This window comes from Python bivittatus, unplaced genomic scaffold (genome assembly GCF_059951505.1).
Source record: "Python bivittatus isolate LINGU-HERP-01145 unplaced genomic scaffold, Pbiv_v1 ctg000480_np1212, whole genome shotgun sequence".
Lineage (NCBI taxonomy): Eukaryota > Metazoa > Chordata > Lepidosauria > Squamata > Pythonidae > Python > Python bivittatus.
Window position 1 is genome coordinate 66,938,205 of NW_028277075.1, and position 21,928 is coordinate 66,960,132.

Below are 21,928 nucleotides of genomic sequence, written 5' to 3' on the forward strand. Positions count from 1 at the left end.
AGAGTCCACTTCTGCCTTCACTCTACCCCTCCCTTTTCTGTGGTCCAACGCAGCCACACCCGCCGTGACTCCCTTAAACTGGCCCTGAGCCATTCTATGTGGCGTGAACCCATTCAAAAAGTAAATGGCTCCTGGCGCCATCCCCGAGGCCAAGATGACTTCTGAACTTCTGCTCAGCTAGTGAACCAGTTGGGAAGATCTTTTAGCTGCACTTTAGGAAGCCAACTGCCACGGTTCAGTTAGCAACAAAAGGGAGCGCAGCGCGCACACTCACCTCCGAGCAAGATCGCAAAGGGCTTACTCGCCCCACCCCTGCCCGGCTACTTCTTCGCAGCCGGGTGAAGTCTGAGAGGGCGGGAAGTGAAGGGCAAGGTCTCTTTCTGCCTCCGGCAACAGCGGCAAGCAGTGGTTCTGTCGCCGAGAGGCGCATCGCAACCGCACAGCCACACGCGGCAGGCCAGCCGCCTGGAGCGCCCGGGCTGGAATCAGAAGTGGACTCTGAAAGGACGCCTCAAAACAGTATGTGGCGGAGGGGCCCCCTCCGGCACAGCTCCTGAAGTTTGGTTAGCGGGCGAGGGCGCCTCAGATCCGAGCTAGGAGCGCTCGTCTCCTCAGCCTGTGGCACGAGAGGAGCGCCGACCTCTCTCCGCCATGCCGGTAAGAGAGCAGAACCGAAGATCGGGTGCGCGCAAAGCCAGCCGAAGAAGCAGCCCTAACTGGCTGAGCCAGTTCGGAGAGTTCCCGCAGCCCGGCCGAGTTGCCCCTTCACTCCCTGTGGATTGGGGCCCAGGGGTCGTACAGTTTGATGTGGGGCGGTGAGGTGCCAAACACAAATGAGTCTCGGTTTTGTTGGACGTTTGACGCGGGCGGAAGTAGCGAATGGGATAAATAGGGGACTCCCGCTGCTAGAATGAACTGCGTTCCTTGATTCGGCTGTTCAGCTATACATCTAGATATCTTAGTTTGTTGCGTGTCAGCATGGAGCTGCGGGACCGGAATTAAGCTATGGTCCTATATTCAGCTCCCTGGAAATAAATCCTACTGAACCGGGTCGGAATTACTTTTGAGAACAGACACATTTCTTGAGCCTTCTCGGTCTTCCTGTGCGTCGGAATGAGTCCATTACTCATTTTGCAAGAATTTCTTTTCTAGGTACTTATAGGCAGAACAAAATATTTGTTACAGGTACTTTGGTGTAAGGCATCTTTAGGATCAGATTTGTTACCTGTTGAAAGCCCCCCCCCCCCCAAAGATCATGGTGTACTTGTAGATGAAAATATGATCAATGTTTCACTTTTACTTACAAAATTGTTTACTTATGTTTGATATTACAACAACTGGAAGATTTTATAGAAAGGAACTGTTGTACCAATAGAAGAGGTACTGTTGTTTTGAAACAGGTACTGTTAGAACAACAGGTACTGTTGTTTTAGAAACTAAAACTGTAGAGTTGATTGATCATTCCCTGGAGAAAGATTCTTAATTAATCTTATAAAGAGAAATACTATTGCTCACAGCTTAGAGGTTAGATTTCATTTGAATTGAATAGCTGTGCAGCCCAATCCTGTGCATGTTTACTCAGAGTTTAGTGAGTCTTACAAAGTTTATTACCTGTTTTGCTATTTGATTAGCTAATTAAATATCCTAATTCCAGGAAGGGTGACAGTTGGTAAATGGGAACTAAAAGATGGTTATCCACCCATGCAATTAAAGTTTCCCAAGAGTTTCATATCTCTTTAGGCTAGGTTGATGGTTTACAACAGAGGCAGGTTCCTAAGGCTAAAGCTGGCTCTTTATTCCAGGCTATCTAATCCTTACTTGACACAGAGCTGCATGAGCAGCCTGAAATTAAAAAAAACAAAAACAGAAAGTGAAGTTTATATAAGTAGAAACCAGAATACAAAACTCAGTACCTATTGCCTTTTCTGTGAACCATCTTTCTATTAGCAGCATTAGAAATCAAACAGTATTATTGTAAGCTGTGTTCATCTATCATAGTAAGGTATAGCTTCTCTTAAACATAGTTTATGGAATAAGCTAAAATGGCTGGGCTCATAAGGTCATAAACCAGGCGGGTTTCATATGCCCTCCTCACCAGCACTAGGGCTACCATATCTGCACTGCAAAAATCCTGATGCTCACTAGATGGCAACAGAGTTAAGCAGATAGCTCCGTGAAACAGCAACCCAATTACCAACAAAATGACTGAATTTTAGTGGCATGATTTCAGACTTTTTTTTTAATGGAGGATTTTAAAGATAGGAATGGAAGTTGCTTGTTTTCCACCTCCATTTCTACCCTTAATCTCCCTTCAGATGAACTGATTTGGGGCCATTTGGGGAGGGGGAGGGATGTTAAAGAGTAGGGATGATACAGTGCCTTCCATCAGCTTCCCATTCCAGTTGAAATGCCAAAAAAGTCCTCCCCAAAATCAACCATACCCCTTCTTGCAATATGACTTAAAAGTATCCTCTGGAACAGCTTTTCTTAAACTTTTTCTCTCAGGACCCTTTCTCTTTAAAATTATGGAGGACCCCAAAAGAGGTTTTGTTTGTATGGGTTATATTTATCAATATTTACTGTATTTAAAATTAAAATTGACGCATTCACTGCTGCTACCGCTTCTCACGATTGCTTAATGGGATTTTGATATTGTATTATTTTTTAACATAGGCTGGCACATAATTTTGGTTTTGCAGATCCCTATGAGGGTCTTGGGGAACCCTCAGGGGCCTTAGGACCACACTTTAAGAAACACTGCTCTGGAAGGTTGGGAAGCTGAGTTGTAGTCTTCAGCCTCTCAGAAGTTTGCCTACTTCTGTCATAAACCCCAGTTTACAAATCTTAGTGGCTGAGCTCACCTAATAGTTAGCTTAAAACCAAACAAATCACATGACTGAGGGCCCAACAAGATGCCCATGGATTACAAATGACAACAGTTAGGTTCTTGTAATATGATAACCCATAGGGTTAATATGCACTTTGACTCAACTATTTGTACTTTACCTACAGGATGGATTGTAAATCAGATTATATCTGATCAGAGGTTTATAGAACAGTATAATAAAAATGTATTTTCCATTTTCAGTTTCTCTTTATGTCATTTAACCATCTCTGACCAACTTTCTCATAACTCTCTGATTTTGATCCTTAAAAATAGATCCACCCTGCATATAAACTATGGGCTGTGTTTTGAATCTCAATTAATTTAACACATTTTAGCATTTCTTGGTCATTTGAATCACAGACAGAAGAAATATATTTAGTCTTGAATAGAAATTGGGTTCAGATGACAAGCTGAAATAGTGAAGTTTTCAAGGTGATAATGATTCACAAAGTAACCTTTTTAAAATACCATTATTAATGGAGACTGATGAACAATCACCAGGTTAAAAACTCCAGGCAACCAAAACACCTACTGTATTATGCATTTTAGAGACAAAGGCAAAAAATTGAGTTGCCAAAAATCATATTTTATGGTTAGTACTACAATCTAGCAAATTGCTCTTAGAGATTGTAAAATGGCACCTGGGTGACCCCATGTTGTTCACTCCTCCCCTAGATCTCCTAAATTCTCTTGCTAATACTTCCAAATTCTTTTGGAGCAGAACAGCTTCTCTAAGAACCAATAAGCTAGTATTCTAACTCCTGACTCAAAGTCAAGTACATTTGTGAAGGATTGTCTGATGCAGATATCTCTGCGGAAAGCATAAATGTCACTAGTAGGAAAAAAACATCACTGGAGTGATATTGGCAGGGGTCAGGGCTTATAAGAAACATATGTTGAGCATTCTGTGGAGTCCTTGGGGTTCTCTGAGCTTGGTTGTTTTCTTGCAAACGTTTGTTACCCAGCTAGGTAACATCTAGAAAGCACTGAAGATGTTACTTAGCCGGGTTACAAAACGTTTGCAAGAAAACAACCAAGCTCAGAGAACCCCAAGGACTCCACAGGGCAACCCTGAGCTACACATAATTGCTTCTATTGGTGGGTGTTCTGTATTTGTAATGCCTGAATGAGATTAGAATGGTTCCTCACTCCAGAAATCAGGAGGATCTGCCTCTCCTTGAAGGGACTGCACTTATGATGCCAGTGGACAGATAGTAACTGATTCAAAGAAGATGAAAGATGAAAAGAGTATACTCAAATTCTGTACAGTACAGCTGTCAACATCCAAAATACATTAGAAGGCATTCCATAATTATAAGAACCTCTATTATTAGAAGATGAAGTTAGATGAATACTGTACTTCATTTTTTACCAAGTCAGAAGGATACAGGAATTGATGGAGTGTATACAGAAATGTAGCATGGAACAGAAGAGGAATCAATAAAGGTTCTAACCAAATTAGGCCAGCAAATCTGGAGAATGACACTGTGGCCAACAGATTGGAAGAGGTCCTTCTGCATACCAATACCACAGAAAGGAGACTTAACAGAGTATGCGAACTATCGTGCAATAGCCTTAATTTCACGTGCTAGCAAAATAATACTTCAGATCATCCAATGCAGATTTGAGCCCTAAATGGAAAGAAGGATGACAGATGTTCAAGCTGGTTTTAGAAAAAGCCAAGGAGCAAAGAGATATTAGTCATTCTTCAGCTGGTCTGTTTTGGGATTTTCCTAATAGAGTATTTTCCCCCAATTCAGCATTTTCCCCTTAAATATTATTCTTCTGTGATCCTCAAGGGAAACTCAAGCCTTATGACATCTCCTTCTTGGGCGTGAATGATACCATTTTGCTTACACAAGAAGTTACTTAGAGAAGCAGTTTGCTATTAATCCTGTTTCTCAGGAATAATTTATGTTACATCCTATTCCCATTCATTTTAGAAGAAAAGAGGCAAAAGTCCGAACAACAAGAAATACAGGGAAAGGGCAACCACTTGCCTGGCATAATCTGAAACTATTCTATAAGCAACCAGAGATAGAGCCTACCAAGAGGCAATCAGAGGCATTACAGTAATCTGGACATGCTCCAAGTTCACATTCCATTTCGCATATAGCCCCTGGCAGTGGCATTCCTAGTGTTTATGCATTCTATCTGGATTGTCAAATGTCTTTCTGAATGAGACTGAAGATCAGCCCTCTCAGAACACTGTAATATCAGTTAGCACTAGAGATGGGCAAGATGAAGGACAAAGCTGTTTGAAGTTATTTGATAGTGGCTCAAAGACCTTTTGGGCTTCTTGATGGTAAAGCTGTAGAATGTGGTTCTGGCTGGGGTGAACATATTTTCCTAGCTGGTGGATTGTGGGTCATGGTATGCTGGCTTGGAAGGAAGTCTCTACATAAGAGATCCTAGCATGCGTAGAATAGTGTGACTCTGCTTGGGGTAAAAGTGGACTTAGTTGTGCTTGTGGCATTTTGGCCAAAATGAATGCTAAAACAATGCTGTGTGATTTGCCATATGCTGGAGATTATATTCATAGCTTCCAATTTATGTAATGGGATTTATAATGTAACATCTTATGTGGGCAGATATTTTAATCCAATACATTTCATGTCGCTTCTCAGAGAATTTCAGAAATGCCATTGTTACTTTGGAGATGGCATTGGCTGCCTTTAGCTTTGTAATTTCTGCTCAGTTGTACATCTGCCCCAAAATAATAAATTGTAAACCAGAGGACCTGGTCCTCTCAAAGGGAAAATGATTTTTCAAAGATGCAATTTCCTACTTCATAAGAAAGTGAAGATCACAAAACATTCTGTAAGTAAGAAAAACATTATTTCAAGTCTGCTGCTGGGTTCCCACATTGTACTACGCCATACATCGTGATTTACAAAGCTCAAGACTCAACTTGACTCAAAACTCAAGTTTGTGTAATAAGCTCAAACTGTACTACAGCCAGCAGGATACATGAATCCAGTATGTAGCATATAGAAAACGGCAACCACAAAAGCATAACTTTGGCTTTCTTCAACTGGACCATGAGGCCACTAGCCACGCTGTCTCTCAATTCTTAGAGTTCTAATCTCAATATACTTAAAGCATGCCAGATTGGAGCAGGTTCAATGAAGTCTATTTGAAATTATACTGGAATGGTAGTTCAGCTGCACAAATTCCAACAAGCAGTAGACAGCCGTAAACCATACCTCTAGTGGTTTTCTGCATTTTTGCTGCTCAGATCTGGTACCATTACTCTTAGGAGATATAGCTACAAGCTTGTCTTGTAAAGCGCTTCCAAACCTTCCGAAACTAGGCTCGTTACATTTTTCTTAAGATTATGAAGGTTTTCATGGGGAATGTTCTAAGGCTGTAGATATACTTGTATAGATTTACAGTAGGTCTAGGCTGCCAATTACAAAAAGGGTTTTATAAAATATTGTTAATAAACTTATTTATATGTGATAGTGAATATAATATCTCCATATCCATTTGATTATCATCTTGTGAATTTGAAATCAGCGCAGTTCAGATAAAAATAACACCTGATGATCTTGTATTTGGGCAGAGCAATATATCAAGCTATAGTTGCAAACATATAGTATAAAACATTTCAATTTTTGTTGATAACTTTTCTTCCTTAAAATGTATTTTGACATTTGGTTACTATCCTTATTTTTGCTGCGATAACAACTGAGGGTGATTTAAAAGAAGTTACGTTCAAGTTGCGCGCATACATATTTCTTTTGTTCTCATATCACGTGTGATGAAATAAATAGATTTTTGAAACATTGCAAAAGTGGGGCAATACTGCAGGGTGATCTCACTTTCAAACAACATTCATTGTTTTGAAAACAAATTGCTTATGCATTGAACCTGGTTTTTATGGTGATGCAAAATATTCCAAAGGACTCATCACAAAGCTTTTTAGTACAAGCAAAATATCCCCTTTGAAACATTAAAGCAGCCATGTTCCCCAGAAGACTCTTGCAGCTGTTTCAAAGACTATCCTGTGACATATACAGCAGCCTTCAAATAGAGAGTTGCAACTTTTCTCAGAAGATTCCAGCTCAGAACGCTGGATTTGCATATCCCTACTTTACACAGACCGACATTTCATATTACTGGTTGTTAACTGCAACGCTTTTGTTGTGTCTGCTACTTTGTTTTTTATTAGAAGTGTTTTCCCTTTACCAAGCAGTTCTTCTTGATGCAATCAAATAGGCTGAGTTCATGCATCATGGTATTAAAACACAATGTGGTTTATTTGGTTTGGTTTGGGTCTTGGTTTGTAGCATGAACCAAACTGCTGTGGTTGTAAATCAAGGTTTATGGGTTAGTACATTATATGAACCCAAATGATTGAGTGCAATGTGTAAATCAGGCCATTGTGATGAAAACAATGCCATCTGCTTATAAGAGCCAGCCAAGATGAACTGAAATATCCAGGAATGAAGCTTGGTGGGAAAAAAAGTGGGCTATTTTGGTTAGAAACTACATCAAAACAAAACGGTGACATGGATAAATATATATTCTTAGCATAAAAGAAAAACATCTTTGACCATTACCCTTTTTTTCTCTAGGACGAAATTCCACTGATGCCTTTATCCCCTTTGGAAGACTATGAAGGGCTGATATCAGTAAGTTATATATCTGCTACTTTGGTGTAGGAGCCTTTAAAACTATTTTACAGAGTGGATCTAAGGCATATTTTCATTCTAATCTTAAACAGAGATGTGTGCATATCTAAAATTGCACATTAAAAAAAACCTTTCCAGTCATAATCAATCCAAAGTTTTCCAATGCAATTGTTTTGGCCATGCTTATTTCATAGCTGCTAGTGTTCTTAAAGTAACTTCTACTGAAAGTCCACCACTAGAATGTCTGTACCATTTAATTCAATTCAATTCATTGCAAGGGACTCAAAAGAGCCACCATTTGAGAGACAGTTCTTTCAAATGGCAGCATTTTGTTGAACTTATCATGCTGATTGTTTGGACTTGTTTCCTGACACATCTAAACACTTGCATTCCTATTGTTCTTTTCCACAGTCTCAGGCAGTTTGCAACATTTAAAATGACTTATACAGCTACACAAGCATAACAAAATAAAATGCTGACAATAATCTAATGAAAAAGCTCAACTGTTTTCTAAACAGATCAGTTTTCCTAAGGGACATGGAGGGTGTGCTTGAATACATAGGCCTCCTCTGGACAGCTGCTATTCAGTGGATGATGGTATTCGCAGGAAGTTCTTTAATGAAGATCATAGGAAGCCTCAGCACTCTTATGTGGGAAAAAAGTGTCCTATAGGATTTGCTGATTCAGATTCGGTTTCTACCTGTAAGACCAGTTAAGTCTTTTGGCCATTCTCAGATTACAGTTGTTGATTTTACACAGGAACTGCTTCAGTTTGTGGGAGAGATGGTAAACCTATAAGACGTAAAACCTGTAGGAAATGAACAAAAATAACAAGTATGTGTTAGATTTGCTAATGCTAGGGTTAGTAGGCAAATGTGTCAGATGGATCTGAATGCACTGACTTGGTAGAAATTCCATCTTTTAAAAATGTTAACATGTTATTGAACCCAAAAGTACACTTTGTAGACTACGTATATAATGGCATGGTGCTTATATCACAATTTAACTTTATAGGGCTTACTAGGCAGTCCTCCCCTCAGCCAGGAATTCTCGAAGTGTGGGTCAGGACTTCTGAAGAATTGCAAGCAAAATGAGAGAGCTGCACTTCCTCCCACTTTGCCCGGATGCAGACAGCCTTCCCTGAGCTGCTGCTGGTACTTAATTGGGTCATTTGCAGAATGCAGGCACTAGTGCTCTCCATCAGTGTCCCTTGTGCTCACAGCAGCAGGTCCTCCTGAGTGCTACTAGAGGCAACTCAGCCAGGGCTGAGGCGCTCTGGTCTAGTCTCCCCTTCTTTCCTAGGTGTGGCTCTTCTTGGGCTTTTCCCTGAGGATATCACACAAGGTGCTGAGCCAGCATACCCACTTCAGAAAGCTCAGCCATGCTGGCCTACCATCATGTGGTGTCAACCTTCTAGAAGAAGTAGAAAGGTGTGGAGTCTGGGTTGCCTGAAGTGGCCGTGCAGGTTCAGTGACAGGACAGAAACCTCCCTGATCAGCAAAGGGGAGATTTATACATACTTAGGGTCATGTATGTACTAGTGCAGCCCAATCAGGGCAAAAGAACCATCATAAAATCAAACCAAGGGAGACACAAACACACAGAGATAGAAAGAGCTTCTCACGTGTACACATGAAGCCTTGCACAAGGAATCAGCCTTCCTCCCCCTTTCCCTTTCGAGGGCGACAGAAAAGAGAAGACATTCAAGGTGGCACGCACACAACACTCACACACGTCATACAATTACATGGTAGGCAATAAACAACAGAAATTTCAACTTTCTTCTTGTATGCACTCGATTTATAAAATGTACATAAAACTTACACAACAACAGGAAGTGCGAATAACTGGACACATGGCACAATCAAATCCCACATCCAACTGTTCACAGTAAGTAACAGAAAGGGTTGTATAGCCGAAAAGTTGGAAGACACATAGTGTGGCCAGAGCCTGGAATCCCAACAATTCAAAACATTTCCTTCACTGTGGAGAGATTCAACTCCCAAAGGGGCAGACCCACATAATTTTTTTTTCTCAAACTATATCTCTTCAGCCCAACACAGATGTTCACCTGGCATATTATACACATACACACAGGCATCCACAACACCATATTGCTGACAGCAAGATAATGCAACTGCACATCACCAATTTTCCTCAACAAATACACATACAAATGACTTCCGGTGAAGTCATGGTGAGCTAAACTCATCTCAGTGGAGAGTGGAGATGACGACCGTGGCAAAGACTGAAGAACTGGTGAGGTTCTCTGGAACCTCTCCAGACAAGGGGAAGATGGGAGATCACCCACACATGCTCCGGATGGTTGCTGCTCATGAGACCACAGGACAGCGGTCCCCTGCGGTTTGAATGCTGGGAGACAAAGGGATCAATCATCAAGGTCACAACCGTGGCAGACCCTTTTAAAGGACACTGAGTTTGCTAACCTTGCTCCTAATCACTTTCGGAAATTGCCAATTTAACTATCTTAAGGCTATTAGAGATCTTCAGAACAAGAAGTTTAAAAAGCCACCTGGTGAGTCTATCTTCATTTCTGAACAAAAAGAAACAAAAGAAAAATTAAGTATAAGTTTAAGAACTTAAGGAGTTTGAAATAAATGGCAAAAAGCTAAATAAGATTTTGAACCCAGAAATTAATTTGTCTGGAATTAAGAGTCCAGACAAATTTGGAATATTGAAAATTTTACTGTACGGTTTTGGAACTAACTATATAAAATAAACAGCTTTTCATGGGAACCAGAATTATTTTGTCTACTGTAAATCATAAGAGAGATTAAAGACTTTTTGATTTAAAGTGGCTACTAGAGGGGACTAAAGATTCCAGGCAAAAAGAAAGAAAAACTGCCTTTGGTTTTGATTAGGATAGGGATTTAAAAAATGACACAAAACACTATAAAATTTGAAATATTAAAGGGGATCTTTGAAGAATGGGGCCACAAATTAGTAGCCATAATATCAACAATAGCAGTAACAATGTCTTCTTGTATGGATCGACTATGTTTAAAGGATGTTAAGTTAATGAAGGAATGACAGATGTGAAACAAATCTTGCTTGATGCAGAAATAATGGAATCAGAAATATTGAATTTTAAAAAGCGTGAATTATAAGACAGAGAAGGTATTTAAAGTGGAAATACAAGTGACAGGCCAAAAGAATGACCTGGATAAGGACTCTTTACTGGATACACAAAAGAAGCTGGTTGAAGTTTTAAAAATTAAAGGGGAAATGCAAATGATAGACCAAGAGAATGACCTGGATAATGTCTTTTTATTGGATTTACAAAAGAGGCTTGTTAAAGTCTTGAAGAAGCCTATGGAATGGGACAAAGAAGAATTGAAGAGAGATCACATCCTATGACAATATTTGAATGAACTAAAGATTAAGATTCTCAGAGGTAAAAGGAAGGAATATAAAGTTGGTCTATTTGATCAAGGTTAAAATAAGACATGTTTTTATGAAATTCTGGCAACCCTTTATGAACTTTTTGCTGACACTAGGATTGAAAAGGTGATGTTTATGGATTTGCTTATAGATAAGGGATGGGTTATGGGGAGAAGAGATATCTGTTTGTAACCTTATAGGGGATGAAGAGCTACCAAACTTGTTCATACTTGTGATGAAGATTGGAAGTCACTTCTTATGTATTTCTTTTCTTTATGTCACTGTTTCCTTTTTCTTCTTTTTTTACTTTTTCTTTCTTTGCACTTTTTACTCTGTCTTTTTACTTTCCTTTCTCTGAGTTTAGTTTTTGTTAGTTTTTATTATTGTAATTAAAATCTTGAATAAAATTATACACCCACACAGACACACCACTATACACAAATACTTACAAACAGAAAACATCTCCTGCAGAGATTGTCTCAGGTCTGTACCTGCAGAGTGCCACACACTCGGACTCACAGAGCCTCACACATTGCCTCTAATTACTGGAACCCTTACCTTGCAGGGTTCTCTCAAAATAAAACACTTCGCTGGCCAAATTAAAATTCCTCCAAATGTATCTTCAAATGGGTTCAGGAACGGAGAGGAAAGTGGGAGGTGGCAGAAACCACAAGCCTGCAAAATGGCAGGAACGTGCTGCAAGTGATTGACCGCCTCCCTCTCATACTTCCAACCCGAGTCACAGAACCAAACTGTTGTGGCCCAAACCTGGCTCACCCAAAGCAGCCAAATCACTCTGAAGACACAACATAATTTCATTTGCTTGCATATAAGCAGTAATACAATATATACTGGACCCCCAGGAAAGCTTTGATGCTTTCCTGAGAGGCCGTGAGCAGAAGCAGAACCAGGGTTATATACCTTTGGCCCACTGCATTGTGAGGCAAAGAAAGGCAAAACAGAGAAAAAGGCAGAGACAGTGGAAATTACAGCAAAAACTGGAATATTTTAGGTAAACCCTTCCATGTGACCTTCTTATTTATCCCCTCCTACCAGGTCAGCATGCTAGCCGTACTACCTCTGAGGTATGGTCAGTGAATAGAAGCAAGTTGGTTTACTGAGCCACAGGTCCCTGACTGAGTCCTCCCCCGTCACCACTCAGGGCCAACTCAGCTTGCCCTGAATGTTTTCTTACAAGGCCACTTTAAGGAGTTCATATGTTGGGGGGGGGGCATCTCATAGGTTTGGTAGTGAATGCAGCTTACATGTGTGTGGGGGGCACCTTTTACCACCGCAAGGCGTATATTTCTGTGTATGTGTGCACTGGGAGGCCCAGGGCAGATTGCTTGTGTGCCACTTTGGGACGTGTGAATAGAAGAGACAAGGGATGGGGGCTTAGAATGGAGCAGTCACCAACATTCAGGGCCCCTGCAACTGCCTCTCCCCTAGGGATGCACTGAGGACATTTTTCAGGGGGGGGGGGTTTCGCTGCAGCTGCTGGCCTGATGGGGCATATTTTCAAACTCCTCCTTTGCTTTGCCATCTTTCTTCCGCATGCTAATCTTAGTTGTATTCTGTCCTGTTTGTACTGACCCGTAGAGTCCAGACTGCCTTTACATCATTTGTTCCCAACATTCTATTGGGTGGGAAAGAATAAAAATGCATGGAGCTAAGAGAATCCATCTGGATTTGTTAATGGCTTGAACATTCAGGCATTATTGTCTGCTACAATAGTTGTGTTAGAGAACTTGGAATTCTGCAGCAGTCTGAACATCATCTTCACCTGGACCTGGAATGGCATTACTCTCCATAATGAAGGTAGATGTCAGTGCAGTCAGAAATCCTGACGGTCATAGCTTGGGGCAGTGCGAAATTCTTCTTTCTCAAGTTTCTGCTATATTGAAATTAAAGCTTCTCATCTCCTCACTGGATGTTGTCTCTGCTGCATAAATACTTTGATTAAAGAACCACTTTTATGGGCTTCTCCATCATTTTTTCACCTCCATTATTCCATTATTACTCTAAGGGTCCTTTGCTGTATCAGTACTAGCTGCCACAAAGCCACAGCTTTCTTATTTGAGAATTGCCATTATTTTGTAGTATTTAAACAATAGTATTGTACCTTTGAACCTACACTGACCTAGTTCACATTTTGTGCTAAGCTGCAATGGGATTTCCTGGGTTTGGCTTCGTATACAGTGTATTATGCAAACCTAGTTATTTATAGTTTATTTAGTAAACCATGGCAAAATCAATCAAGGTTGGCCACCAGGTATGAATTCAGTCCTACAGAACCTGTTTCTTCTTCATGAGTTAGGATGTGTTTCTAAAAATTTTGTCATCTTTTGAAAACATGATCTTTGTAACTTTGTAGTTGTCACTGTCAGCAAGAATAGAATAATTGCTTTTCTGTCATGAAGTATATTTTACAATACTATTTAACGTTGGATAGGTTTCCAGAATCATTCACAGAATTTTACAGGAACTGATATATTACCTTCCAGCTGGAACACAGTCTTTTTGTGATCAATATTTCCATTCTTTTCTTACCAAGAAAAAAACCCTTAAGATATTAAGGAGGAAAAGAAAGCAATATCCATGCAATGCGTTTGATTGGTGGCACTGATAGTTCCTTAGATAGTTTTCAGTTCTGTCTAGATTCATCATTGCATCCTTTGGAATTACCTTTTTTAAAATACATTTTCATTCTTTTCTTTCTTCCAAAGTGAATTATCTCAAAATGCCAAGTCCTGGGGCGGGGGGGGGGGGGGGAATACTCCTCCAATCTTTCATTTTTTAAAATTCCTAAGTAACCCTCACAGCATAAACCTTCTAAGTGTCAAGATATTCCTTAAAATAATCATTTTAAGTACTGAAGAAACTGGCAAACCATTTTTATAGTGTTGCTATGAAAACTATCCAAATGTAGTAGTTTTAGGAATAAAGCTTAGCTCAAGGGAGACTTTACTTTTTAACTTGATTGTCTTTATAGCCTTCACCAAATGGCTGAAAAACCATCATTTCTAACCTTTCCCCAAGGAGTATTTTGTCATCAAATAAAGGAAATTCTAAGAGATGGTTTTAAACTGTTACATTTCAAAGGTTTTCTAATTACTTGTATACAGTGACAGTATCTTAGCTGATAATTCCTGAATACACTAATCTTTATAAAAACCAAGAGAATTTTCACTTTTATGACAGTTTGCAAAGAAATCCTGTGTAGCGAGAACTATATTGTGGTTTAAGTTCACAAAAAGGATAGCTGAAAGACAAAGATTTTACCCTCATGTGCCATTCTTAGATCTTTGAATGCTATGTATCATCCATAATATATTCATTTCTTCTTTAGCAGTTCATCTTTCATCGAAATGAGAGCATTATTACCCTTTTTGATAAACGAGAAAATCCACTGAACGTTAATAAAAGTTATGGTACACTAAATTTTCTTTCAATAAATATTATAGCACCATTGTCACAGAAATCAATTTATTTGGAATGAAGCATTATGTTTAGAATTTTTAAAAATAAAACAGTATCAGAATAATTTTTATCATTTGCTTATGGCTATGTAGTGGCTATTCAAATGAAAAAAGGTACAGTATGTAGCAGAACTTGCACAGGTTCAACTAAACCATATTAGAGTCTAACCATCTCAGTAGATGTTGTTAATTAGAACGTCAAAAGCATCTTCCTCATGCTTTTGTCAGGAAAAAGGTCCCAAAATTACAAGTTGTGGATGGATTTGGTCAATATTTGTTTGTTCGTTGCTGCCACAGGGGTGGGGGTGGGGTTTCTTGGTTTCTTGTCTTTGGGTTTTAATTCTGTAAGCTGCCTAGAGTCACCGTGTGTGAGCTGGGCAGCCAAATACATTTGTTTAATAAACTAAATAAATAAATATTTCATTAAACTTGTGGAACAATCATGCTGGCTCAGTTTATCTGACATTCTCATGTTGCATTGAGATGTTATTTTGCATTGAGAAAGAGGAACGAATAGTTAGGAACGGACGGTAAGCAGGGGTATCTGCAGGCAGGGGTTCAAATTCTGCAAGATGGCAGGCACGCAAAGAAAGCCTTGCCCCCTTTGTAAATTTGTGTGGTGTTATTCTGCCCATCGTCTTGCAGTTTTTGATTTCCCCCCTTCCTACCCCCTCAGTAAGAATTCTTAGTGAAGAAAATATGAGTGGGAGAAGTGTAAGACTCACACTTGGGATGCAACATTACTTAGCTGTTCAGAACATTCATTGACTTTCTGAAAGGAGCTAGGATTGCTCATATGAAGGAAGAAATGTAGCAATAAAGTGATACAAGACTGATGGAAGGGTGGATTATTTAAATAAACTGCTAGAGGAGAAAATGTATGGCTTTCCAGCCATCTTTTCTAGCAGCATCCTTTGAAGGAAAAAAAAAAGTGAAGAGAGGAAAAGCAAAAGAGAAAAAACTTTAATAAAGGAAATGCATTTGAAAATATTTGGCAGCTGAAGGATAAGAAAGAGAAAAGAATAACAAAGCCAACAGTTAGAAACCATTAATAACTTGTTCAGATTTGGAGACCAGCAATATAAATACTTGGGAGAAACAAAAATATCTCAGGGGAAAACTCTTGACAGAAATGACTTTTCTGACAGCAGAAAGGGACTTATTTAAAAGTGGTGTAATCTATACATGCTCCTTTGAGAGTTAGCCCATGTAAACTCTTTAGGATTTGAATGAGAATGCGTGTTGTAATGAAGTTTTTATATATTTTCCCCTCCTCCCCAGAGATGGCACTAGAAAATGTAATCTGATATGGATGTGTGTATTCAAATTGTTTGATTAAATATTATCCTCTTCTACAATAATTCCATTGTACATTCACTTTATTTTTAGTTTCTTCCTTGTATTCATCACCATTCTGTGCCGATTTAGTGTGCTCAATCTTCACTGGGCTATTTTTGTACATCACCCCAAAAGTTTTTGTTTTAGTTGATAAACTTTATTTATTTATTTATTTGGAGTTTGGAAATCTCAGGGCTTGGCTGATTCTAAACTACTCCCTCCAAATTATGACTGGTGCTCTTTTGGCTGCATAAGGATTAGTATTCATGCTTCTGTATTAGAAAAAAGGAAAATAATCATAACTCTATAAAGACTCAAAAGATAAAAATATGGAGAAATGTTTTTATTTTTTAAAAAAATCAGAGATGTTTGAAAGTTCATTGTCAATGTAAATTTTTGGTAACAATGGAAACAGTTCTAACCATATGGTCAAGGGAAGCAGAAGGAAATATTACAATATATAAATCCCTATTTAAAAAGGGGGGAGGGAAATCTATAAATAATTTAGTAAATGATAAGCAAAAGTGTTTAATAAGCTCAACAGGTACAAATAATATGAGAAAGCAGAGAAGAGGAATAAAAGCACAAGAAAAAAGGTTACCTTAAAACTGTAGAAATCAACAGCATTATGGATTGTTGATGGAACATATTGTGTTTTTTCTTTCAGGGCTTCTCCCTGTTGAGAATGCCTATAGGGGCAAATATGGATTTTCTGTTGCAAAATATGAGTGGAATATCTGTCATAACTAAATCTCAGTGGCTGACAGTGGCTAGATTCATGCATCATGTTAAGCCACAGAGTCATTTGCTTTTGCCTTGGAGTAGAGATAGGAAATTTCCAGAAATTTTGAAACCGATTTGGGAAAAATGTAAATATACTGTATGCAATACTCATTTTTATGCCACCCTTTATTCTTACTATGTAAGAATATATAGTGCAGTATGTATGTATGTATGTGTGTGTGGGTATGTATGTATATATACTTACACATACATACACACACACACACACACACACACACCCCTTATGTGATGATCATACTTGTTATGTTTATTAAAGTATAATTTAGTGAGACAGTAATTACATTTACTAATTCAATTTACTTTACATGCTTTAAAATCTTTCTTAGTGCTCCTTCTTTCCTTGAGGCTTAGTCAAAAGCAGATCCACCAACATCTAGATAAAAAATCCGCAATAAGCCCAGCAGTAAATCAGGCCCCGTGCTGCCTCCTTCTTCCCTCACTGGTGAAAATGGCAATGGCTCAGGGCAAGGCAGAAGGGCATCCTGTGTGGCATTTGGGAGTTACTATATACTTCACCACTTGTCCCCTGGATAGCATTCTCACATTCTAGATAAAAGTCTTCCCATTTCAAGTGAATAGAAAACATTTTATCATAGCATAATATGCGGTCAAAGAGAGCATGAATGATTAAGATTAAAAAAGGCAGAGAAATGCCAAGTGATTCTGATAAAAATAAAAGAAATGTTTTGGAAGTAGGAAGAAAGCTATACCAAAAAACCTCCTCTGAATAAATTGAGCTAAAAATAAAAAGCGATGAAATGATTTGAGATGAAGCTTCAAATAAGAGAATGCAGGATAGGTACTTTAGAGATTTCTATGGGAATGACAATATGTCAAAAAGTCAAATTAAAACAAATGCCACTAAGGAAAAATTGATGGAAAGGAAATCATAAATGCTGTGAGAATGGTGAAAGTCGTAAGGCTATAAGGAGTAGATAGGGTAATGGTAGAAATGTTAAAATATGAATGTGGTTTGCTTATGCAGTGGCTGTGCAACTTGTTTAATGTTGGTGTAAAAGCTGCACCTGTGGCTGAAGATTGGAAGAATGCTGCTATTGTTCTCTGACACAAAAGGAAAGGTTGTAAGAGTGAATGCAAAAATTACAGATGATAATATGTTAACTGCATCTGGGGAGATGTTGGAAGAATTCTGATTCAAAGAGTATGAGAGGTGACAGTGAACAAAAATTGTGAGTGCAGTGCAACTGCATGCCAGGTAGTGGGTGCACAGATTAGAATGTTGCTGTTCAGCAGGCATTGAAAAATGTCCAATAAGTGTTCTTTCACACATTCTTTGTTTTTGAGAAAACCTATGGTACAGTGTACAGTATAAGTTACAGAATGCTTTGCACAAATAGAGAATTGAAGATTGGTTCCTGAATGTGATAAGAGTAGTAGAGGATGGAAGAAAAACTTCCATGTGAATAAATGGAATGCTTAGTGAATAATTCGACACTGAGTAGTGAATAAGACAAGGATGTGTGCAGTTCCCTTGGTTGTATAATATATTTATGGATCAGTGTATATGGAGTGCTTGTGGTGACATCAGAGGTATATAGATAAGGGACATCAGTGTCCATGTACTTTTGTGTGCAGATGTTGGCTGAGAATTCAAATGATTTTCAGTGACTATTAGCTCAATTGTATAATGTGATGAGGAATACGAATCTGGAAATTAATGAATCAAAGACCAAGGCAGTAGTTGTGTCTGACAAGGAAAAGGGAGTGCAAGTTATAAATAAATGGCAAATAAATAGAACAACTAGATGAATTTGGGTAAGAACCTGATAGAATGTTTACTAAAGATGGAAAAATGGATGGAGAAGTTTTTAAAAAGTGGAAATGCTGGTAGAAAAATAATGAATACTGTGTGGTCTGCTGCAAAGAATGAATGTTTCTCCAAAGAAAAAGTGAAAAAACTACATAAGAATTTTTTTTGGTCTGATGAATCAATTTATGAAACTAATGGAAGTAAAGATGGTTTACAAGGAGAAAAGGGGCTATAATAAATGGTAAACTTTCTTATTTCTTTTCTGTGCTTTCCATAACCTTGCTTATCCATATATAGGATAGCATGAGGGATATGCATGTATGCTTGTATGTGGAAAACATTTTGGGGAATGAAAAACAGCAATATATGAGCACCTTATCTTATTGCATTCATTATTCTGAAAGAAAATGTTTCATTGGAGGTTTTTTCTTCACCCTTTCCATTTTTTAGTAGGAAAAGGGGTATGTGTGGCAAAAATTGGGAGGAAAATCCACATATCCCAGTTGTTTTCAAAGTCTTTACACCTCTGTCCTAGGGTGATATACGTATGGGTCAGTGAACAAATTGTGCTTTGTTTTCAGGCAGTAAATCACAATTTGGAACTGCAATTTGTTATTATCTTACTGACTGAAATTGTAGCTTACCAGGTTTGTGTTAGCTTTGTTCATCAAGGAGTGATGAAGAGAAACCATGCTTAGCATGATGTGTGAATGAATATACATGTCTCTTGGAGATAAAATGAGTTGTAGATTTTTTTTACATGTGTTTACACATGGAAGAGATGAATGGACACTTTCCAGTGTTATTTAAAAGGGGAAAAATAAGATTATTATACATAATCTACTTATTATATATGTATAATATATTTTTCCATACATAATAAGTCACTGGGGGTCAGGCAGTATATACATTTAATAAATAATAATAATAATAATAATAATAATAATAATAATAATAATTATTATTTCACTCTGTGAGGCAAGGAAAGCCGGTTATTGACTTTCTGCTAGTTGATTCAACTGATAATTTTTCTCTGACCAGTTCCCTAGGAAATGGGATTTTGTCCTAGTTTGTGATGATCACAGTCTGTACGGTGAGAAAGATCGCAAGAAAAAGAAGTTTCTGGAAGAACTGCACAAGAAAGGGTTTGTTATCAAGGTAAGATAACATCCCTCCCCTCCCCGAAGCTGACACCACCTTCCTGGCTATCGAGCTGACATGCTGGTTTGAAGCTCTCATGAACAAGAGGCCCGCAGCTTTCCTTGCTCAGGATGGAGCTGATGTCAGGTAGCTGGTGCAGGCAGCACAACAAGCTCATGCTTTAGATACAGTGGGTGTGATCTGTCTAACAGGCCTTTTCTCTAGCACTGTCACAACGCTTTTGCAGCAATCTTCATGGGAAATTCATGAGTATGAGAGTTGAGGATTCTGCCTAGACTGATATCTTATAAGCCTTCATGTCATTTATTTTTCTAACTGATTCTTAGGTGATTAAGGACCAAAAGCTCTTTTACGGAGTTCATGCACCAAGTGGAATCTTCCGAAAATACCAGTGGCTTCTGAACAATCCTGATAACGAATTGGGGCATCTGCTTCCACAGCAACTAGATTACCAATCAACATGCACTTCAACAAGGTACAGTGGCCATCCATCCATCCATCCATCCATCCATCCATCCATCCATCTCTCCTTCTCAACTTTCCGGTTTTTTACAGGATCTGCCATCATGCGGCAGCAACTGGTGCATACCATTCATACTCAAGTGAAGTAGCTGTCCACGTGATTAGAAAGATTTTCCCCACTTGTGACATTATTAAAGAAAGTGTTTGCATTGGCACGGAGAATATTGCTTTAACTAAAGACTTTCTAAGCCACTTCGAACCTGCAGAAGCATCAACACTATTCAATTCATTTAAACAGAGGTTTTTGTGAAGGCCTTTGCACTTACTAGACAGTACATGGAAATTAAGAGAAGTTATACTGTCTACTGAGCAGCTGTGTAGATTTCTGTGTAGAATACAGAGAAAGAATTAGACACTTTTAAAAACAAAAACAAACCAAAAATAGAAAATTCAGGGAAGACCTGAAGTAGGGAGGTCAATCCTTACAGCTTCTTCACTGGCAAAGCCCTTAGTGAACTGTTGCCTCCTTTTCTTCATTTTGCAGAAAATGGATCTATTTGCTCTTGTTTCTCTAAACTGCACTGGCAGGATAAAGTAGGATTGCAGCCTTTTCAGGGATAAAAGTTATATACCTAATCAGCTCCATACCAGGAAGAAATACTTTTCTGTCATGGATAATGCCAGTCGTATTTACTCCTGCCTCTGAACAGCTTACTCTAGCATTGCTATTTCTCAGTTCTTGTGTGTTTTAGGATACGTATTGTGAGCTTTATCCTGCAAAACACAGAAATTCAGAGTACCAAAGGTATGAAAAGATCTTTCTCTTTATTAACATGAATGCAATCTGTTTGTATTTCATTTTCATTTTGCAATGTCCTTTTTATAAACGCAACTGTGATCACCAGTCAGTTTTATTACTCACGCAGAGACACTCCCCAGTTCTAGTTTATGTAACCATATCTGCAAGCTGAGTCTTGCCTTCTGAGGAGTAGTAATGATGTGATGAACTGGGAAAAAAAAAGCTTCAGTTTTTATCAGTGTCACTTCAAATCAAGCAATCTCATGTCTTTAGGGTCCAATGTTTCATTTGTAATGCCAGTGTGGTGGATTGGATGCAGTGTGATGATGTTTCTAGGAAGACCAAGGTTCAAATTCTTTCAGAAGTACCCAGATCATGCTTTACTTTTTTAACCTGGATACAAAAGGTATCTCCAGTTAAGCAGCAAAATACATGGAAGAGGCTTCTACAGGAAATGTCCTTTTCCAATTCTTTCAGACATGCTTCAAGTGCTGTGCAGTGAATTATGCAGGAAAACCTCTCCAGCTCAACACAAAACATGGTGAAGGCTTAAAGCAAAAGAGCATAATTAGAGTTCTCTGGGCCCCAAGGCAAACTTCTTAGATGGGTCCCCCAGTTGTGAGAGAGCTCAGAGGCTGAACTTCCCCTCCAGCTGTGGCAATTGAAGGCAGGGAGGAGAAAGGGAGGAGGAGGGCCACATGACCACTTATTTCCTGTTGCCACAGCAAGTAGCAAACTGGAGCCCTTTAAGGTCTCTCATCACATGGCAGTGAAGGAGAAGGTGGCATAGCAGTTACTGCAGCTCCCTTCTCACTTCTAGAGGTACAGGAAACATTTTGTATATAAAACTCCTGGGCTGTTATCTAGATGACTGTTCAAATCTTTGCAGTGCAGATCTGGTAGCCCTATCACTCCCTATGTTCTTTCTCCTGGGTCATTCCTTTGTTTCAGCTCCTGTGGAGGGGGGCATGCTCAGTTTTGCTTCTGGTGGTGGGGAACACACACACTCAGATTTGCTTGTTGTTTTGTTCTTTTTAACTGAAGTTCTGGGGCAAGGAATGGGGATAAGGGAGATTCCAAGGTGGCTATCTATCTAGAGAGAGAGTATGATGTGGTTAAGGTGTTATACTAGGAACAGGGAGACCCAGGTTGTAGTCCACCCTCAGGTATGGAAGTTCATTGGGTAGC

The 21,928-nt window shown here is 38.9% G+C and overlaps 1 protein-coding gene across 1 annotated transcript in view; it reads left to right on the forward strand.

Moving 5' to 3' along the window:
• The first annotated feature begins 367 nt into the window (after nt 1-367).
• ANO9 (anoctamin 9) overlaps nt 368-21,928 on the forward strand; it is a 53,270-nt gene continuing 31,709 nt past the window's right edge. Inside the window, exons 1-5 of the mRNA XM_088146136.1 lie at nt 368-657; nt 7,468-7,524; nt 19,360-19,476; nt 19,806-19,954; nt 20,694-20,746. Coding sequence (XP_088002262.1) covers nt 652-657; nt 7,468-7,524; nt 19,360-19,476; nt 19,806-19,954; nt 20,694-20,746 — 382 coding nt within the window. The 5' untranslated portion in view covers nt 368-651. The remainder of the gene's footprint in view (nt 658-7,467; nt 7,525-19,359; nt 19,477-19,805; nt 19,955-20,693; nt 20,747-21,928) is intronic.